At 66.6% G+C, this 17,986-nt stretch overlaps 2 protein-coding genes across 7 annotated transcripts; one reads left to right on the top strand and one right to left on the bottom strand.

Annotated features, from left to right (window-relative positions):
- Nucleotides 1–651: 651 nt before the first annotated feature.
- Nucleotides 652–2,331, bottom strand: LOC116436217 (translation initiation factor IF-2-like). The gene is made up of 2 exons (XM_032093257.1): nt 1,885–2,331; nt 652–1,694 (listed from the first exon to the last, which is right to left on the bottom strand). Exons 1-2 carry the CDS (start codon nt 2,033–2,035, stop codon nt 751–753), a joined length of 1,095 nt encoding a protein of 364 aa, XP_031949148.1. The 5' UTR covers nt 2,036–2,331; the 3' UTR covers nt 652–750.
- On the top strand, nt 1,420–17,809 carry ARHGEF2 (Rho/Rac guanine nucleotide exchange factor 2). 6 transcript variants are annotated; one of them, XM_032093105.1, is made up of 23 exons: nt 4,748–4,911; nt 6,794–6,968; nt 9,856–10,006; nt 11,461–11,528; nt 11,642–11,705; nt 12,113–12,242; nt 12,323–12,432; nt 12,510–12,656; nt 12,946–13,196; nt 13,489–13,614; nt 13,888–14,005; nt 14,128–14,385; nt 14,603–14,679; nt 14,765–14,934; nt 15,133–15,200; nt 15,320–15,508; nt 15,675–15,782; nt 15,865–15,929; nt 16,016–16,057; nt 16,162–16,212; nt 16,420–16,815; nt 17,011–17,197; nt 17,288–17,809. In XM_032093105.1, exons 3-23 carry the CDS (start codon nt 9,874–9,876, stop codon nt 17,362–17,364), a joined length of 2,835 nt encoding a protein of 944 aa, XP_031948996.1. In that variant the 5' UTR covers nt 4,748–4,911; nt 6,794–6,968; nt 9,856–9,873; the 3' UTR covers nt 17,365–17,809. The 6 variants fall into 6 exon arrangements, with proteins under 6 accessions (XP_031948993.1, XP_031948992.1, XP_031948996.1 ...); XM_032093102.1 differs by lacking the exons at nt 4,748–4,911; nt 6,794–6,968 and adding an exon at nt 1,420–1,501; XM_032093101.1 differs by lacking the exon at nt 6,794–6,968 and having other exon boundaries at nt 4,747–4,911; nt 11,645–11,705.
- The last annotated feature ends 177 nt before the right edge of the window (nt 17,810–17,986 follow it).

The raw sequence follows: 17,986 nt of genomic DNA, 5'->3' as shown, positions 1-17,986 counted from the left end.
GACTTTGTCGTCATCTTGAGTGGCTTTGCCACGGTCCTGATGGCTTTGTCATTGTCCTTGTGCCTTTGCCATCATCCTGGGTGGCTTTGCCATCACCACAAGTGGCTTTGCCACTGTCCCGAGTATCTTTGGGACCACGACGCTCCTTCCCAACCCTTTCCCCTGGGAGCAGCTTCCTTTTGGGGACCAATGTCGGGCAGGGACCGTGCCGGGGCCGCTGAGGGTGGCAGTGCCACTGTCCCCGTCCCCTCTGGCAGGAGGACGCGCGGAGGCTCCCGGCGCCCCGGGCCGGGCCCCGCTCCCGGGGCTGGTCCCGCTCCAAATCCGCGTCGCTCGGTGTCATCGTCAGTGTCCCCGGCGAGGAGGGTGAGTCTGTCCCCCCACCCCTGCCCCCCCAAGGACCCTCGTGTCCTCCCGGCGCTGTCCCTGCTCCGACCTCCCCGGCAACGACCCAAAATCGATGGCGCTGCCACCGCAGTTAATTACGGCCCCTCCTCCCCCCCCCTTCCCTTCGCCCCCGGCAGCTCCTCGCGGCCCTTTCAAAATTCCTTTTCCCTTTTCCAGCTGCCGAAATTCCCCCGTTCTCCTCCCAGCAGAGCCTGGTCAGAGGGTGAGTCCCCTCCCTGTCCCTCTCCGTGTTCCCTCCTGTCCCTGCCCTGGCCCCCTCCTGGCCCCGCACTGTCCCGTCCCCTCCCCGCTCCTGTCACAGCTCATTCCCGTCCTCATTAGGGCCGTTGTTCCCGGGAATCGTCACGCCGGGGGCTGGCCGGGAGCCCCGCGGGGACGAGCGGGGACAGGGATGGGGACAGGGGTGGGGACACGCTGGCCTGAACCACCGCGCCGCAGAGGATGAGGCTCGTCCCCCTTCAAGGGTGGCTCGTCCCCCTCTGAAGGCGATTTGTCCCCGTCCGAGGGCATCTTATCCCCCCTCGAGGGTGGCTTGTCCCCTCCGAAGTGGATTTGTCCCCTCCGAAGTGGATTTGTCCCCATCCAGGGTGGTTTGTCCCCTTCCCAGCGTGGCTTGTGTCCCCCCCCACGGCGTGATTTGGCCCCTCCAAGGGAGCTTTGTCCCCCTCTGAGGGTGTCCCCAAGGAACCAGAACCACCCAGGACAGGAGGAAATCCCCCCCCCCCCCCCAAAACTCGGGGCTGCCCCCCCCCGAAACCCGCGACCCCCTCCCCGCTCCCCAAATCGAGGGGCAGAGACACGGGGGGGGGGCCCGGAAGGGGACAGAGGGGGCTCGGGGGGGGGACAGAGGGGGCTCTGTGGTGGCCCAGCTGGGAGCGGGGAGGGGACACGCACGCTCCTCCCCGTTCCCGGCGGGGACAGAGCGGGATTGTCCAGCGGGTTTGTCCAGCGGGATTGTCCAGCGGGATCCTCCTCCTGCAGCGCCGGGAGCGGCGAGCGGCTGGCGGGGGAGGTGGGGACCCCTCCGGGCCGGGAAGGGACCCCCCTGGACAGGACCCTCAGCTTCATCCGCAGGATGACCGGGAAGACAAAGGTAGGGAAAAACGGGAGCGGGGGGTGGGAGCGGCTGCGCGGGGCGCGGCGGGATGGGATAGCGGGACAACGGGATAGCGGGATAACGGGATAACGGGATGACGGGATAACGGGATAACGGGATGGGTTCATGGATGCTCCGCCGTGCCTCAGTTTCCCGGCTCCGTCCCTCGCTGTTTTCCAGACTTTGGGATCTAAAAAAGAGGAAGACGTGGAATGTGCTCAAGGAAGGGATCCCAAGCGGATCCCTCCCGGCTCATCCCGGCCTTTCCTGCGGCCATCCCTTCCTCGGGAATGTTTTCCTCCAGCTCCTTCCCCTCCCGTGCCTCAGTTTCCCATCTCCCGCCCGTTCCTGGGGCGCTTTGGTGACCCCCCTCTCCTCACCCCCATTTCGGGGAGCTCGGGGGAGAAACTGAGGCACGAAGGGACACAGCGGCCGGCGCTGGCTTTGTCCCCGTGGCTGCCACCCCAGGCCGGTTTTGGGGGGGGCCAAACCCCGCTCGGCCCCCCCCGGGCGGCCCCGATTCGCCGCCATTCGGAGCCGTTAATCCCCGACCTCCTCCTCCTCCTCCTCCCGCTCCTCCTCCCGCTCTTCCCGCCGGATTAGCCGCCAGCTGTTCCCATCTGGGGGGGCCCCGCACCCCACTCCCGGCTCCAAATCTCGCCTGGAACAGCCGCGGCATCCGGAACCGCCCGGCGGGATGGCTCCAGCCTCATCCCGACATCCCTGCAGGGCCGCGGCGGGCTGAAATCCGGGATTCGTTGGGATGTTTATTAGGATGGTTGGGGTTTTGTAGGGAAAAGGCGCCTGGAAGTTGGGGGGGCGCTGGAAAGGGGGGGGGGGGGGGCTCCGGCTCTGTGTCGGGATGGGGATGGGAAGGGGGTCGATCCCGGCTGGAAAAGCGCGATGTGGAAGAAATGATTCTTCCCGAAAAGGCTATTTCGGGAAGAAATAAAAATCCTGCACCGGGGAGGGGGGGGGGGGCCCGTCGGGGCCCCTTTGGGGGGCTCCACCCGTGGGAACGGCCACCCCAGGGGTCCTGGGGGGGTCCCCGCGTCGCCCCCCCCCCCCCCCCGAGGCCGGGGATGAACGGAGGGGCCCGGGGGGAGCTGCGGAGTGTGGGGGAGACGCCCCCAGATCGCCGATTCCCGGTGGGAAGTTTTGGGGAGGGGCCGGTGTTGGGGTGACTCCGGGGGGTCTCCTGCAGCCGGACCCCCCCTCCCCCCCCCCATCCCGTTTCCTTCCTTCCGGAGTTTTCCTGGCTGAGCCGTCGCTTCCCCTCGGCCTCCGTGGGGTTTTCCAGTGCCGGATCCACGTGGGAAGAGGCACCGGACCCGCTGTGGTCGTCTCTGGAGCATCCGGAGGCCTCTCCGGGGGTTCCTTCCATGGTTTTGGGGCTGTTTTGGGGTAACGGCCGGAGAGAAGGGAGCAGAAGTGAATCGCGGCCCCGGGTGTGTCCGGGAGGAAATGAGGAATCGGGAATGTGGGTGAAAGGGGGGGGGTCTGACCACGTCCTCTCCTGCTGCGGGGGCCCCCGAGGGTTTGATTCCACTTTGGTGACCAGGAGTTAATTAAAATCCGCAATTTAATTAAAATCCAGCCTCGGCAGGCCGGGAACGAGCCCGGGAAGGAGCCGGGAATGAGTGGGGAATGAGTCGGGAATGAGTCAGAAACGAGGCCCAGCCGCTTCCATGGATCCGCTGCGACCCTGGCCTTGGCGTTTTGGATGTTTTCCTGGATCCCAACTTTTCCTCTTCCCGGGGAACGGCCATCCCACCCTCCGTGGGTGCATCCCATCCCTGTCCCATGGGATTTGTGGGGCCAGATGCGGCACCAGCCCCGCTATTCCCTTTGCACCGGCGCTGTTTTCCATAGGGAAACCGAGGCAGCCGGGAATGGTGACACCTCTCCATGGCACCGGTGGCTTTTCCTGGTTATCCATTAATCCCAGCGCTGCCGGCGTCGCTCCTGTTCCCATCCCCTCGGTGCTGCCGGGCTCGGGAATGCGGGATCAAGGATTATTCCCTAAGGAGCCGCTTGCATCCCGGAACGGGGTGCGTGGCTTTGTCCTGGGGCTCCCCAGGTGACAATCGGAGACTTTGGGATCCCCAAAAAGCCGCAGCCGGGACCCTGGAGCGTTATCTCGGGCCGGGAGCGGGATTGATCTGATAAATCCCGGCTTATCCCAGTGGAGTTAATGTTCAACCGGGTGAGGCCAACACAGCTCCTGGTGCCAGGGCCTCTCCCAAGCTGCTATTTTAAGGGAAAAAAGCAACATTTCCCCAAAATAGCGCCTTTATCCCAACTGTCCATCCCTAGGGAAGTGCCAGCACCCGTGGAGCGGCTTTCCCGGGAAGGGTCCAGCCTGGATTTGGTGCAGTTGGGAGATAAAAGCCCCGAAACGGAGGAGAACAGGGTTGGGATTTGTGTCACCCCAAAAAGGCGCTTTGGGGGTATCCAGAGCTCGGGGGCTTTGGGAGGGGTGGAATCCGATGGGATTTGCTGCTTCCTTTCGGGATTCCAGCTGCGGTGTCACCCTGGGATGGGAGGGGGGTGTTCCCGAAGGTCAGGGGTTTCCAGGGAGTGTGCGAGGGGGGAAACTGAGGCACGGGAGAGGAAGGGCTGGACTTGGGGCCACATCCGGGGTGCTGGGGCCGGAGCAGGGGGGGCTCCGAGGAACGATCCCGAGGGACGCCGGGCGTGATCCGAGGGGACTCCGGGGACGGATTCCAAGGGATGCTGGGTGGTGATCCATGATGTCTCTGGACACCAAACCCAAGGGATGCCGGGCTGTGGCTGCAGGAGCTGATCCCTCTGGGATGTTGGGATCCAGACCCTCGGGATGCTGCGGTGGGGCGGCCAGAGCTGGGCTGACTCCAAAGCCTGATCCCTTGGGATGCTTGGGAGCCGATCCCGTGGGATGCTGGGGTACCGATCCCGGAGGACAGCACGGGGCTGATCGCGGGGGTGCTGATCCCGGGGATGCTGATCCCGGGGGTGCTGATCCCTCGGGGCGCTGGGATGCTGATCCCGGCGATGCTGATCCCGGGGGTGCCGGTCCCGGGGGTGCCGATCCCTCGGGATGCCGGTCCCCCGGGAGGCCGATCCCGGCTGGATCCCGGGGTTCCCGGCTGGATCCCGGGGACCCCGCGCGAACAAAGGCCCCGCGGGCAGCACGAGGCCGGGGGGCGGCGCGGCCCGCCCCCGGGGGGCGGGACCGGCAGGGACCGGGCAGGGACCGGGAGCACCGGGAGGGACCGGGAAGGAGCCGGGAAAGAGCCAGGAAAGAGCCGGGAGGGCACCGGGAGGGCACCGGGAAGGACCGGGAGCACCGGGAGGGAGCCGGGAGCGCTCCCTGGATTATGTCCCGTATCGAGTCGCTGTCGCGACACAGGAGCGATCGCGCCAAGGTGGGTCCCGGCGAGCGCAGCCCCCCCCCGAGCGAGGTCTCCCCTTTTCCAGCTCCTCTTTTGGGGTGGGGGGGCTTTTCCCTCCCCGCTCCTGTTTGGGGGGGAGGGAGGGGTCACCCCGACTTGGGGGGGGCTCTGCCCTTCCCCACGCAGCCGGGGCGGGGGGGGGAAGGGGGCTTGGGGGGTTTTTGGGGGGCGCGGGGTGATGCTCGTAGAGGCGGGGGAGGGGGGGGTTCCACGCCTCGGGGGTCCCGGTGGGAGGGGGCGGAGGGCGGGGAGGGGGCGAGGGCCCCCCCCAGCTGCTCCCCATTGTGCATCGGGGGGTGCCGGAGGAACAATGACCCCCTGCCCGCACCCCCCCGCAGCTCCGGGGACCCCCGCGTTTCCCCCCCCCCTCCCAACTTCTCCGCCGCCCCAAACTTCCCCCCGACTCTTCCTCATCCTCCTTTCCGAGGAGCTTTGGGTGACGCGAGGATGAGGATGAGGATGAGGAAGTCGCCTTCCCCTCCTGCCGAGCGGGGGGGAGAAGTTTTAGGGACCCCCCCCCCACCTCAATTTTATCGCTCCCCATGGAGACAAAGCCCGGCGGGGGCGGAGGGGGAGAGGTCGGGGATGGAGAAACTGAGGCACGGAGCGCTCCGGGAGCGCGTCCGCGGCTCCGACTCCCGTGACCGGGGGGGTGCGGGGGGGCCCGAGCATGTGGCAATGCCGGCGTGGCGAAACGCCGGCCGGGGGGGGCACGGGGGGTGCCCCGCGGGCGCTGCGGGGCTTTGTGTGCCCGCCGTGCTCGGGCAAGGCCGCCCTACGGGGGGGGGGAGAGGGGGGCAAAGCTCTGTGCCCCCTCCCGAGCTTCAGTTTACCCCAAAATTGTGATTTTTTTTTGGGGGGGGGGGACCCCGGAGCCGCCGCTCCCCCCGTCCCCACCGCTCTTGGGTGCACTGAGTTGGTCGGGCCTGAGCCCTACGGGCAGCGGGCGGGGGGGGTGAGGAGTCTGGGGGTGCTCCCACCCCGGGGAGGGGTTTGGGGGGGTCAGGAGGTGGTTTTGGGGGGGTTCGGGGGTGGTTTTGGGGAGAGGGTCGGGGGTGGTTTTGTGGAAGGGGGAAGTGGTTGTCGGTCCCTGCGCCGCCGGAGGGCGGGGGAGAAATGGGGTTTTTTGTTTAAAGAAAGTTTCGTCCGAGAGATTTTCGCCCCACCCAGGGCCGGGGGGGGTTAGAGGGGTTGAGGGGTCGGGGGGACCCCCCCGCGGAGGGGTCGGCACCCAGGGGGATCCTCGAAGGCAGCGGGACCCCGCCGTGCCCGGCTGGGATGGGACATGTGGGGACCCCCCCGCCACCCCCCCCCGCGGCTTTACGGGGGATCCCCTCCTGCTTTTTGGGGGGGGCAGCTCCTGACCCCCCCCGTCGCCCTCCCTGGAGCCCCCCAAAACAGCACAGGGGGGTCCCGCTATCCCAGATCTCCCCTCCTCAGCTGCGCCCCTAAACCCGGCGGCTTCAAACCTCCGAGGGGGCAAATTTGGGGGTGTCGGGGGGGGGTTGGGGGGGGTCACCCGCTGTTTTTTTTGGTGGGGGAGGAACTGCTGGGGGTCCCCCCGTGTTTCCCGTCCCGGCCCAGCGGGGTCTTTGTTGCCTCGGCGGTGGCTTTGTTCGACGCCGGGGTGGCAGGAGGGGGGGGCTACCCCAAAGAGGGGGGGGCCGTCCCCAAAGAGCGGCGGGACCGTCCCCAAAAAGGAGGGAACTGCCCCCAAAAAGTGTGGGGGGGGGTGTGTGTGGGGGGCGGCTCATCCCCAGTAGCTCCGTGACGCCGTTTCGGGGTTCAGCTCCATCAAACCTCTGTCGGTTTTGGGGCGGGGGGTTCCTCCCTTCACACCCGATGCCGTTTTTAGGGTGTGGATGGCCCCGAGGGGGTTTGACAGCACCCCAAAAACTCCTCCCGAGCTCCGCGCGGAGTTTTCGGGCCTGGAGGGGGCCCCGGGCCGGAAGAGGAACCCGAAAAGCCCCGTCTCTATTTAAAGCACTGAAATTCCCCGCACGGAGCAGCCGCGTGTCCCGGCACCCCCGGTTTGTGGCGGCGCGGTTGGGGTTTGGGGGCGCGCTGGGGGGGCTGGGGGGGATCTTTGTGTTGGGGTCTCCACTGCTGGGGGGGTTTGGGGGTGCGCAGCCGCTCCCCTCTTCCCCCCCACTCCCTCCCCGGAGTCTTTAGGGCTTCGTGTCCCCCAAATTCCCCCCCCCCCCTCAGGGGCGCGCCGTGACCCCCCCAAACCCGCGGTGCTGTCCCCTCCCTCTACAGAAGGGTGAGGGGGTGCGGGACACCCCCACCCCCCCAAAATTCTCCCAGGGTTTTTTTTGGGAGGCGGCGCCGGTTGCGCGTGTGTGAACCCCCCCCCCCCCCCTTCCCCTGTGGGTTTTGTGAGGGGGGGTCCCGGTAGAGACCCCCAGGCTGGTGGGGGGGGTTCCCAGGCCGGGCGGGGGCAGCGGCTGGGGGGGGGGAGGGAGCAGGAAGCGGCCGCGGCTCCCGCCTTTGTCTGGCGCGGTTCGGTTTCCTTCGGGGAGGGGGGGAGAGACGGGGGGGGGCCCAAAACGGGGAGGAAAACACGGAAATCGGGAAGGGAGAAAAGCTGGGAAAGGGGGGGGGGGGAAGGAAGAAAAACGGTCCAAAAAAAGAGAGAAAAAATTGCGGGGGGGGGGGGGGGTGGGAGAAAGCGGAGAAAAAAGGAAAATAGAGTGTGGGAAAAAAAAGGGAAAATAAGCGGGGGGGGAAAGAAGGAAAAAAGAGGGGGGAAAGCGGTGGAAAAACGGAAAAATCTGTTAAAAAGGAGAATGCAGTGAAAAAAGGAAAATAAGCATAAAAAAGGGAAAACGATAAAAAAGGGGGGAAGCGGTAAGAAAAGGGGTGAAAAAAGATAAGAAAAGAAAATCGGGGGTGGAAAAGGAAAGAAAAGCAGAAAGATAAAGGAAAGAAAGTGGAGAAAAGGAAAAGGAAAAAAATAGGGGGGAAAGGGCGAAAAGAATAAAGGGAAAGCCAAGAAAAAAAGCACAAAATGAAAGAAAAAGAAAAGAAAGCAAATAAAGGGAGGGGGAAAGAAAAGAAACGAACAAAAAACGGACGAAAAGAAAAGAAAAACAAACAAAACCGGCGGAGCCAAGGGGGAAAAAAAATCAAAGGAAAACAAACAAGCGGGCGGGAACAATCGCGCGCGGGGCGGATGTCGCGGCCGATGTCGCGGCTGATGTCGCGGCCGGAGGCGCCGCCGGGGCCCGGGGGGGTCGGGGCTCGGGGGGCTCGGGATGTGCTGCTGCTCCTGCGCCCCGTTCCCGGCCGACGGGGAGGCGGAGGGACCCCTGAGCCGAGAGCGGGTGAGCCCCCCCGGGACCCCCGCCCGGGACCGGGGACGCGGGGTGACACCGGGGGTCCCGTTCCTGATCCGCGGGGTCCCGCTGGTGTCTCACGCCTGCTCCGAGGGGTCCCAGTCCCCATCCGCGGGGTCCCACTGGTGTCCCGTGGGGTCCCACTCCTGTCCGTGGGGTCCCAGTCCTGATCCGCGGGGTCCCGCTGGTGTCTCACGCCTGCTCCGAGGGGTCCCAGTCCCGATCCGCGGGGTCCCACTGGTGTCCCGTGGGGTCCCACTCCTGTCCGTGGGGTCCCAGTCCTGATCCGCGGGGTCCCGCTGGTGTCTCACGCCTGCTCCGAGGGGTCCCAGTCCCCATCCGCGGGGTCCCGCTGGTGTCCCGTGGGGTCCCACTCCTGTCCGTGGGGTCCCAGTCCCGATCCGCGGGGTCCCACTGGTGTCCCGTGGGGTCCCACTCCTGTCCGCGGGGTCCCAGTCCCGATCCGCGGGGTCCCACTGGTGTCTCACGCCTGCTCCGAGGGGTCCCAGTCCCGATCCGCGGGGTCCCGCTGGTGTCCCGTGGGGTCCCACTCCTGTCCGTGGGGTCCCAGTCCCGATCCGCGGGGTCCCACTGGTGTCTCACGCCTGCTCCGAGGGGTCCCAGTCCTGATCTGCAGGGTCCCGCTGGTGTCCCGAGGGGTCCCACTCCTGTCCGTGGGGTCCCACTCCTGCCCCATGGCCGCCCCCCCTGTTCTTCCCCATCTCCCTTCCCCCTCTCCCGGCCTCCCCCAAGGGTCCCTCGGCTCCTCCCGGGGGTCCCTCAGCCTCTCCCCGCCCTCAAGGGGGGGTCGGGAGCAGGGACGACCCCCTTTGGCGTTGGGACCGGTGTTTGGGAAGGGGAACTGGGGGGTCCCGAAGCGCCGCCGTTTTGGGGGGCTGTTGGTGGGCGCCCCAAGTGCCCCGACCCGCCGGGCTCAGCGCCGGTGCCAGGCACTGCCTGGGCCGCGGGGGTGGCGAGGGGGGGCACAAAGGCCTCTCTGTGCCCGTGGGGGCCCGTGGGGCGGGGGGGGGTCCGAGGCGAGCACGGGGACACTCGGGGTGACACCGGCTCGCTCCCCTTTTCCATGCGGGAAACCCAAACCGACCCCCACTCCCCCCCCAAAACCATCCCCGTAGGGGCTCAGCCATCTCCCGACCCCCCGTTTTGGGGCGAAAAAGGGTGAAACCCCTCAATTTGGCTAAAAATAGGACCGGGGGGGGGGGGGGGTGCAGGACGATGTCCCCAACCCCCACGGGGCAGCGTCACCCCCGGCTGCGCCCCCGCACCCCGTCCCCATTGGGGCTGGCGCCGGGGGGGCCGTGCCGGGGCGGGGGGGATCTCTCCCGCAGCCTCCGGTTGCCGTGGAGACGGGATGCTGGGAAGCGGGAGCGAGCGCAGGGAGCGGGGTGCTCTCTCCCCATCCTCCGGGCTCCCCACCGACCCCACGGGGGACCGGCCGCTCCCGCAGCCCGCCCGGCTCCCCGCAGCCATGAGCCGCGTCCCGAGACCGGCGGGGGGGGCCGGGGGGCGGCCGCGATGCCGCAGCCCCGTCAGGCGTCCGGTGCCGCTGTCCGGGCAGGGCAAGGATAAGGAGAGGATGAAGGAAGGGAAGGAGAAGGACGCGCGTTACACCAACGGGCACCTCTTCACCACCATCTCCGTGTCCGGCATGACCATGTGCTTCGCCTGCAACAAGAGCATCACGGCCAAGGAAGCGCTCGTGTGTCCCAGTGAGTGCCCGGGGGATCCAGGGGGGAGCCGGGGGGGATATTCCAGGTGGATGTGCCAGGGGAGGGGGGTGCCAAGGGGGATTTGCCAGGGGGGATGTGCCGTGGCGATCCGCGGTGGCATTGCTGGGGTGGGTGGCTTTACCGGGGTGGCTTTGCCAGGTTGGCATTTCCAGCTTGGCTTTGCCAGGGCAGAAATGCCACGGTGGCTTTGCTGCAGTGGCTTTGCCAGGGTGGCATTGCTGGGGTGGCTTTTCCAGAGCCGAGTTGCCAGGGTAGCTTTGCCGCAGTGGCTTTTTTGGGATGGCTCTTCCAGGGTGGCTTTTCCTTCATGGTTTTGCCCGGGTGGCATGGCTGGGGTGGACATGATGGTGAGGCTTTGCTAGGTTGGCTCTGCCAGGGCGGAATTGCCAGGGTGGCTTTGCTGCAGTGGCTTTGCCAGGGTGGATTTGCCAGGATGGCTTTCCCATCCTGGTTTTGCCAGGATGGCTCTCCTGGGGTGGATGTGCCAAGGGCAGAATCGCCAGGGTGGCTTTTCCAGGTTGAAATTTCCGGGGTGGCTTTGCTGCAGTGGCTTTGCCGGGGTGGATTTGGTGGGGTGCCTTTGCCAGGGTGGCTTAGCTGGAATGGAATTGCCAGGATGGATTTTCTAGGGTGGCTTTCTCATGGTGGCTTTGCCAGGGTGACATTTCCGTGGTGGCTTGGCCGGGGTGGCTTTGCCGCAGTGACTTTTCCGGTGTGGATTTGCCAGGGTGGCTTTTCCTGGGGTGGCTTTTCCATGGCAACTTAGCCAGGACGGCTTTGCGCAGTGGCCTTTGCCAGGGTGGCTTTTCCTGGAGTGGCTTTTCCATGGCGGCTTTGCCGGGGTGGCTTTGCCGCAGTGGCTTTTCCTGGGGTGGCTTTTTTTGGGATGACTTTTTTTGGGGTGGCTTTGCTGGGGCGGAATTGCCAGATTGGATTTGCCGCAGTGGCTTTGCCAGGGTGGCTTTTTTTGGGATGGCTTTTTTGGGGTGGCTTTGCCAGGATGACTTTTCCAGGATGACTTTGCCACGGTGGCTTTTCCAAGATGACTTTTCTGGGGTAGCTTTTCCAAGATGACTTTTCTGGGGTGGCTTTTCCACGGTGGCTTTGCCGCAATGGGCACCGCAGTGCCCATTCCCAGAGCCCGGTTCCTCCCGGATTTGTGCCCTGGAGCAGGAGATGGTTTCTCCACCCTGGCACATCCCAGCTCCCTGGCGCTGGTGGCCCTGGGCTGGCACTGGTGGCCCCGGTCTGGCGCGGTGCCCTTGGGGTTGGGGCAGCTGCTCCCTGGCAGCTGCAGCTCCGGCAGCGCCTGGTGATCCGCATCCACCCGCATTCCCACCACATCTGCTGCCGTCGCTCTGCCAGGATCCGGGGGAAGGGAGGGTGGCAGGAGGGTCCCCGTGGCCTCCCCGTCACCTCTCCGTGTCCCCCAGCCTGCAACGTCACCATCCACAACCGCTGCAAGGACACCCTGCCCAACTGCACCAAGGTGAAGCAGAAGGTGAGCGTGGGTGACACGAGCCGGGTGGGTGAGGGGTTTGTGGGGGATGAGGGAATGGGGGGATGCGGGAATTGGGGACAAACGAGGACAGTGACGCTTCCGCTCCCCCGCAGCAGCAGAAGGCGGCGCTGCTGAAGAACAGCTCAGCCCTGCAGTCGGTGTCCCTGCGCAACAAGAGTGAGTGGGAGGAGCTTCCCTTCCCTTCCCTTCCCTTCCCTTCCCTTCCCTTCCCTTCCCTTCCCTTCCCTTCCCTTCCCTTCCCTTCCCTTCCCTTCCCTTCCCTTCCCTTCCCTTCCCTTCCCTTCCCTTCCCTTCCCTTCCCTTCCCTTCCCTTCCCTTCCCTTCCCTTCCCTTCCCTTCCCTTCCCTTCCCTTCCCTTCCCTTCCCTTCCCTTCCCTTCCCTTCCCTTCCCTTCCCTTCCCTTCCCTTCCCTTCCCTTCCCTTCCCTTCCCTTCCCTTCCCTTCCCTTCCCTTCCCTTCCCTTCCCTTCCCTTCCCTTCCCTTCCCTTCCCTTTGTCCCTGCACAGCCTGGGGGGTGACGGGGGGGGTCCTGGCACTGACCCCCCGGTGTCCCCCCACCCCAGATGCCATCCGGGAGCGCCCCAATTCCGCCATCTACCCCTCGGAGAGTTTCCGGCAGACGCTGCTGGGATCCCGCCGCGGCCGCCCCTCTTTGTCCCTCTCCAAGAGCGTCTCCACCACCAACATCTCGGGGTAAGGGCAGGAAAACCGGGGGGACAGGGGGATCCGGGGGTGTCCCCAGTGTCCCCATCACGTCACACCCCCTCCCCCAGGACGTTCAACGATGACTCCCCCCTGGGAATCCGGCGGATCCTGTCCCAGTCCACGGATTCCCTCAACATGCGCAACCGGACGCTCTCCGTGGAGTCGCTGATCGACGAAGGTGGGGACACCGCGGGGGGACGTGAGGATGCGGGGGAGGGACACGGGGAGCCCGTATCCCACCGATGTCACCTGCAGGCCCTGACGTCATCCTGAGCCAGCTGCTGAGCGATCTGGAGGCAGACGGGAAGGAGTTCGAGGCGGATTCCTGGAGCCTGGCAGTGGATAACAGCTTCCTGCAGCAGCACCGCATGGACGTCATGAAGCGTCAGGATGTCATCTACGGTGAGGGGACACGGGGACGGGGGACAGCGGGACAGGACGTAGGGGTGGGGATGCAGAGATGGGAGACATGGGGACAGGGCAGGGGACACAGGAAGAGGTTGGAGAAGCAGGAATGGGGACACAGGGACAGGACAGGGGATGCAGGGACAGGGATGCAGCGATGAGGACACACGGTCAGGCTGGGTGGCCATCCCTGGCTCCTGTCCCCTCTGTGCTGTTGCCGGGGTGCTGTCCCTGTCCGCGGGGGTTCTGTCCCTGTCCCCGAGGTGACCGCGCCGTGCCCCCGCAGAGCTGATGCAGACGGAGCTGCACCACGTGCGGACGCTGAAGATCATGGGCGCCCTGTTCCGCAGGGCAATGCTGGAGGAGCTGCAGCTGGACCCCGGCACTGTCCAGCGCATCTTCCCCTGCCTCGACGAGCTCAGCCACATCCACGAGCGCTTCCTGGCCCAGCTCCTGGAGCGGCGCCGGGAATCGCTGGCCCAGGACAGCAACAAGAACTTCGTCATCGACCGCCTCGGTGACATCCTCGTCAGCCAGGTGGGCAGGATGGACTGGGAAATGGGGGTACGAGGGAATGGGGTACCGGGGAATGGGGATCCTGGAGGTGGGGATAGTGGGGGATTTGGGAGCCGGGGAATGGGGATACTGGGGGATGACAGTGCCAAGAAATGGGGTACCAGGGGGTGGGGATGCTGGGGGACCTGGGGATAGTGGGGGGACAGGAAATGGAATACCAGGAAACCGGGATGCTTTGGGGTGTGGGGATGCCCATGGATGGCAAAGGGGGGGACGCGCTCACCGATGTCCCCTCGTCGTTCCCGCTGCCAAGTTCTCGGGCCCGAGCGCGGAGCAGCTGCGCAAAGCCTACGCGGAGTTCTGCAGCAAACACACCAAGGCGCTCAAGGAGTACAAGGACCTGCTGGCCCGGGACAAGCGCTTCCAGCAGTTCATCCGGGTGGGCTCCGCGGGGACCCCGGGCTGGGGATCGGGGTCTCCATCCTCTGGAGGGACCCCCAGGGTGGGGGGTCGGGGGTGTCCCTGCGCGTTCCAGGCTTTGTGCCCCAGTGGAAAACCCTTCTCCCAAATCCGTGCCTCAGTTTCCCCCAACTTGTGTCCCTCCCTAACTGAGCTCTGGGGGGGTCACTGATGGAGGAGGGGGGTCCCTGCTGATGGGGGTCACTGATGGAGGGGGGTCCCTGCTGACGGAGTGTCCCCCCTGTCCCCCCAGCGGGTGACACGATCCCCCCTCCTCCGCCGCCACGGCGTCCCCGAGTGCATCCTGCTGGTGACGCAGCGCATCACCAAGTACCCCGTGCTCATCGAGCGCATCCTCAAGAATTCCAAAGGTACCGGGGCGGGAAGGGGCTGCGGGAAGGGGCTGCGGGAAGCGGCTGCGACGCGGGACGTTGTGGGGCGGCGCCGGAATTCCATCCTCGCTGGAATTCCATCCTCCCGCCCCTGCTCGCAGACAACGAGGGGGACTGCGCGGACCTGTCGCGGGCGCTGCGGTTGGTGAAGGAGCTGCTCTCGGCCGTGGACGAGGAGGTTCACGCTTGGGAGCTCCGCGGGCGCCTCTGGGACGTTTTCCGGCGCGTGGACCCGCGGGCCAAGGTGCCGCTGCTCTGGGATAGCCGCCCCGGAGCGTTCGGGAGGGACGAGCTGCTCCGCAGGAAGCTGGTGCACAGCGGGGGGATGCTCTGGAAAACGGCGGCCGGGCGCTTCAAAGGTGGGAAGCGGCAGGGGGAAAGGGGAGAAATGGGAGTGGAGGACGTCCAGGGAGCAGGGGGTGGGGATACCGGGGAACCTGTCGTGGAATGGGGGTCCCCAGAGATTGGGGAGGATGCTGGGACACCCCCTCTTCTCCACGGCTGAATTTGGGACTCGGGAGGGGGGCCATGGGGCTCAGCGGGGTGAATCCCCCCACTCACCCCCGCTCACTCCAGACGTCCTGGTGCTGCTGATGACGGACGTGCTCGTGTTCCTGCAAGAGAAGGACCAGAAATACACCTTCCCCATGCTGGTGAGCCGCCCCCTCCTCGTCCCGACCCTCACCGCGGCTCCACTGGGGCAGCATTCCCAGTTCCCAGCGCTTCCCAATCCCGCAGGACAAGCCGGCCGTCATCTCCCTGCAAAACCTGATCGTGCGGGACATCGCCAACCAGGAGAAGGGGATGTTCCTGATCAGCGCGGCCCCGCCTGAGATGTACGAGGTGCACGCGGCTTCCCGGGATGACCGCAACCACTGGATGAAGGTCATCCAGCAGGCCGTCAGCCTGTGAGTGCCCCCGGGAATTTGGGGATGGCCGGGAACCCCCCTCCCAGGAATCTCTTGGAAGGGCTGGGGGGGCCCCCAGTGGTTGCAGGGTGGGTGGTGGTGGGCGCTGGGAGCTGGGGGGGAGAAAGGGGGATGGATGTGGGGTGACGGAGCTGGGGGGGGGTCCTGGCTCTGACCCCCCCATCCCGGCCCTCGCAGCTGTCCGAGCCGCCAGGATTTCCCCCTGATTGAGACGGAGACTGAAGCGTCCTTGCGGAAGCTGAAAGGTGGGGGCCCATCCCTGTTCCCTCACCCCGCCTCATCCCCCCATCCCTGCTCGTCCCCCCATCCCTGCTCATCCCACCCCATCCCCGCTGACCCCCCAATTCCCGCTCCCCCTCTCCAGAGCGGATGGAGCAGCACGACCGTCAGATCGCGGCGCTGCTGGAGGAGAAGGTCGGGATTTTTGCGGACATGCTGGCGCTGGGCAGCGGCTGCTCTGAGCCTCCCCCGGCCCCCCGCGGGACCCCCTTCCCTGGGGACCTCACCCGGGGCCCCCGCGGGGATGTGCTGCTGCATGACGCCATCCGGGAAGGTACAGGAGCACCGGGATGGGGTGACCCGGGGTGGGAAGGGGTGGGACGGGTACCCCAGGATGCCCCAGGATGCCCCAGGATGCTCTGGGATGGAGATGTTTGGATGGGGAAACTGAGGCAGGGGTCCGGCGTGTGGGAGGGGCTCACGCTGCCCTTCCCCCACAGTGGAATGCCTGAAGGAGATTTTCACGGGATGCACCCGGGATCGGGATCGGGACCAGAACCAGAACAACCCCCCCGAGGCCGAGAGCTGCCCCAGCCCCAGCACCAGCAGTAAGGGGGGATGGGGGGTGGGCGTGCTGGGTTGGGGGGACCCCCGGGACCCCCCTGAGGCTCACCCAGTGTCTCCCTGCAGACGGTGACTCCGGCAGCATCAACGGCTCCTTGGAATTCCGGGCAGATCCGGATGCTGGGCAGCGGGTGAGTTGGGGAGGGGGCACAGGGGGGCAGCTGGGGACCCCCCAGCCCACACTGGGCTCCTCAGTGTCACCGCACTCTCTCCGCAGGACGGGAATGGGAATCAAGTCCCTCCGAGGGGATCCCAGGAGGTGAGGAAAGGGTTTTGGGGTGGGTGGGTGGTGCCTCAGTGTCTCCCCCCCAGCGTGGGCACTCGGGGTTCACCGCCCACCCCCCCAAATCCTGTCCCCCCCAGGAGATCAACCAGCGCCTGGTGAACCTCTACGGGCTCCTGCTGCGGCTCCAGGTGGGACAGGGGGACAGACAGCGGGAAGGAGGACGAGGGGGTACCCCCTGCTCCCAAATCCATTCCCTGCCCCCTTTCTCCCCCCTGCCCCCATTCCTCACCTTCCCCATTCCTCTCCTTCCTCTCACTCCCCTCTGAGCCCTCTTACCCCATCCCCCCTTTATCCCCATTTCCCCTTTTTCCCCTCTGACCCCTCTCTCTCCGCAGGTCCAGCTGACCCATCAGGAGGTGCTGCTGGAGCTGCAGGTGCCTCCGGAGGGGCTGCAGCGGCCGCGGCCCCGCCGGGGCTCCCAGCCGGCCGTGCCGGTGACCGGGGGCGCGGAGCCGGGCGCCGGGGCGGAGCTGGCGCTGCTGCAGCGGCAGCACGGGCTGGTGCAGGAGGAGCTGAGCCGCTGCCGGCAGCTGTGCCAGGAGCGGGCGCAGGAGGCGGCGGCTCTGGAGTCGCGGCTGCGGGACAGCGAGCGGGAGAGGTCCCGGTTGGAGCGGGAGCTGCAGGAGGCGCGGGGGACACCGGCGGGGCCGCGGGGGCGGCGGGCGGCGGAGCCCCGGCGCAGGAGCCTCCCGGCCGGGGATGCGCTGTACCTGAGCTTCACCCCCCCGCAGGTGGGCGCAGGGCACCGGGGGGCACCGGGGGGCACCGGGGGGCACCGGGGGGTGGGCACGGGCCGTGGGGAGCTGAGGGGGAGGGATGGGGGTGGTGTGTGACACGAGTTGTGTCCGGCCGCAGCCCCCACGCGTGGGGGGGCGCAGGGGATGAGGCCTGACCCCCTCCCCTCTGTTCCCCCTCCCCTCCCCCAGCTGAGCCACGCCAGCCCCCCCGCCGGCCTCCCGTTCCATCCCCCCGCCTTCCCCAGCCCCCGGGACGAGCTGGAATTCCGGGGCGCCGATCCCGAGCGGCTGAGGGAGGGCGAAGACACCCTGGACGTGCTCCTGGAGGATGAGGGGGGCTTGGGGAGCCGCCACTCCCCCCCCGCCAGCCCCCGAGGTGGGTCCCCGTTTGGGAGAGGGGCAGCAGATCCCACCCTGGGGGTCCCCATCTTATTTTGGGGGGGGTTAACCTGGAGTTTTTCTCTAGATTTCCTGAGGATGCAGGATATTCCCGAGGAGGTGGAGAACAGCCAGGAGCTGAAGGAGGGCGACGGGGACAGTTAGGGACCCCCGCAGCCCCCACAGCACCCCACGATTCCCTCCCCAGGACACGCCGGGGGCTGGATCCAACCGTGGGGAGCGTTGGGAAAAGCGGGATGGGGACGCTGCTATTCCCACGGGAGCCTTATGGGAACGGGTGGGGGTCCGGTCGCCCCCTCCCCTACTCCAGCCCAGGGGGCGTGGGGGTGACATCGTGTCCCTCCTCTTCCCGCTGGGATTTATTTATTTATTTGGATGCTTTGGGGTGCGGGAGGCGGCCCCGGGGGGGTGGGGGGGAACCCCCCGCTCCTGGGTCAGCGGTGACAGTGACTCCTCTCCCCCCCGCCCCCCCGGTGTCGGGGGGCTGCCCAAGGGTGGGGCGGGGAGGGACGGGGTCCCCGCGGATTAACTGTAAAAACAAAGGACAAAAAAAAACAACAACAAAAAGGAAAAAATATAAAAAAATTTGGAAAATCGTGAAAATGAAGAGTTTGGAGCCAAAGTGAACGGGAAGGGAGCTGCGGGAGGCAGGGACCAGCCGGGCCGGGGGGTGTCTCATCAGTGCACTGAGTGTGTGGGGTCTCAGCCGGTGGGGGGGGGGTGGTCTCGGCCCGGGGGGGCGATGGGGCCGGGTTTGGGGCGGACC

The sequence above is a fragment of the Corvus moneduloides genome, chromosome 29 (genome assembly GCF_009650955.1).
Source record: "Corvus moneduloides isolate bCorMon1 chromosome 29, bCorMon1.pri, whole genome shotgun sequence".
Classification (NCBI taxonomy): domain Eukaryota; kingdom Metazoa; phylum Chordata; class Aves; order Passeriformes; family Corvidae; genus Corvus; species Corvus moneduloides.
This window is presented reverse-complemented; position numbering and strand designations above follow the sequence as displayed.

What these genes read in the sequence shown, in the direction of transcription:
- LOC116436217 (XM_032093257.1), bottom strand. Translation starts at nt 2,035, where the DNA reads ATGGCGGCGAATCGGGGCCGCCCGGGGGGGGCCGAGCGGGGTTTGGCC. An exon ending in CCGAGCTCCCCGAAATGGGG is followed by an intron (nt 1,695 to 1,884) that starts GTGAGGAGAGGG and finishes CCTCTTTTTTAG; the next exon opens with ATCCCAAAGTCTGGAAAACA.
- ARHGEF2 (XM_032093103.1), top strand. Translation starts at nt 9,649, where the DNA reads ATGCTGGGAAGCGGGAGCGAGCGCAGGGAGCGGGGTGCTCTCTCCCCA. An exon ending in GTGACATCCTCGTCAGCCAG is followed by an intron (nt 13,197 to 13,488) that starts GTGGGCAGGATG and finishes CCCGCTGCCAAG; the next exon opens with TTCTCGGGCCCGAGCGCGGA. An exon ending in TGAGCTTCACCCCCCCGCAG is followed by an intron (nt 16,816 to 17,010) that starts GTGGGCGCAGGG and finishes CCCCTCCCCCAG; the next exon opens with CTGAGCCACGCCAGCCCCCC.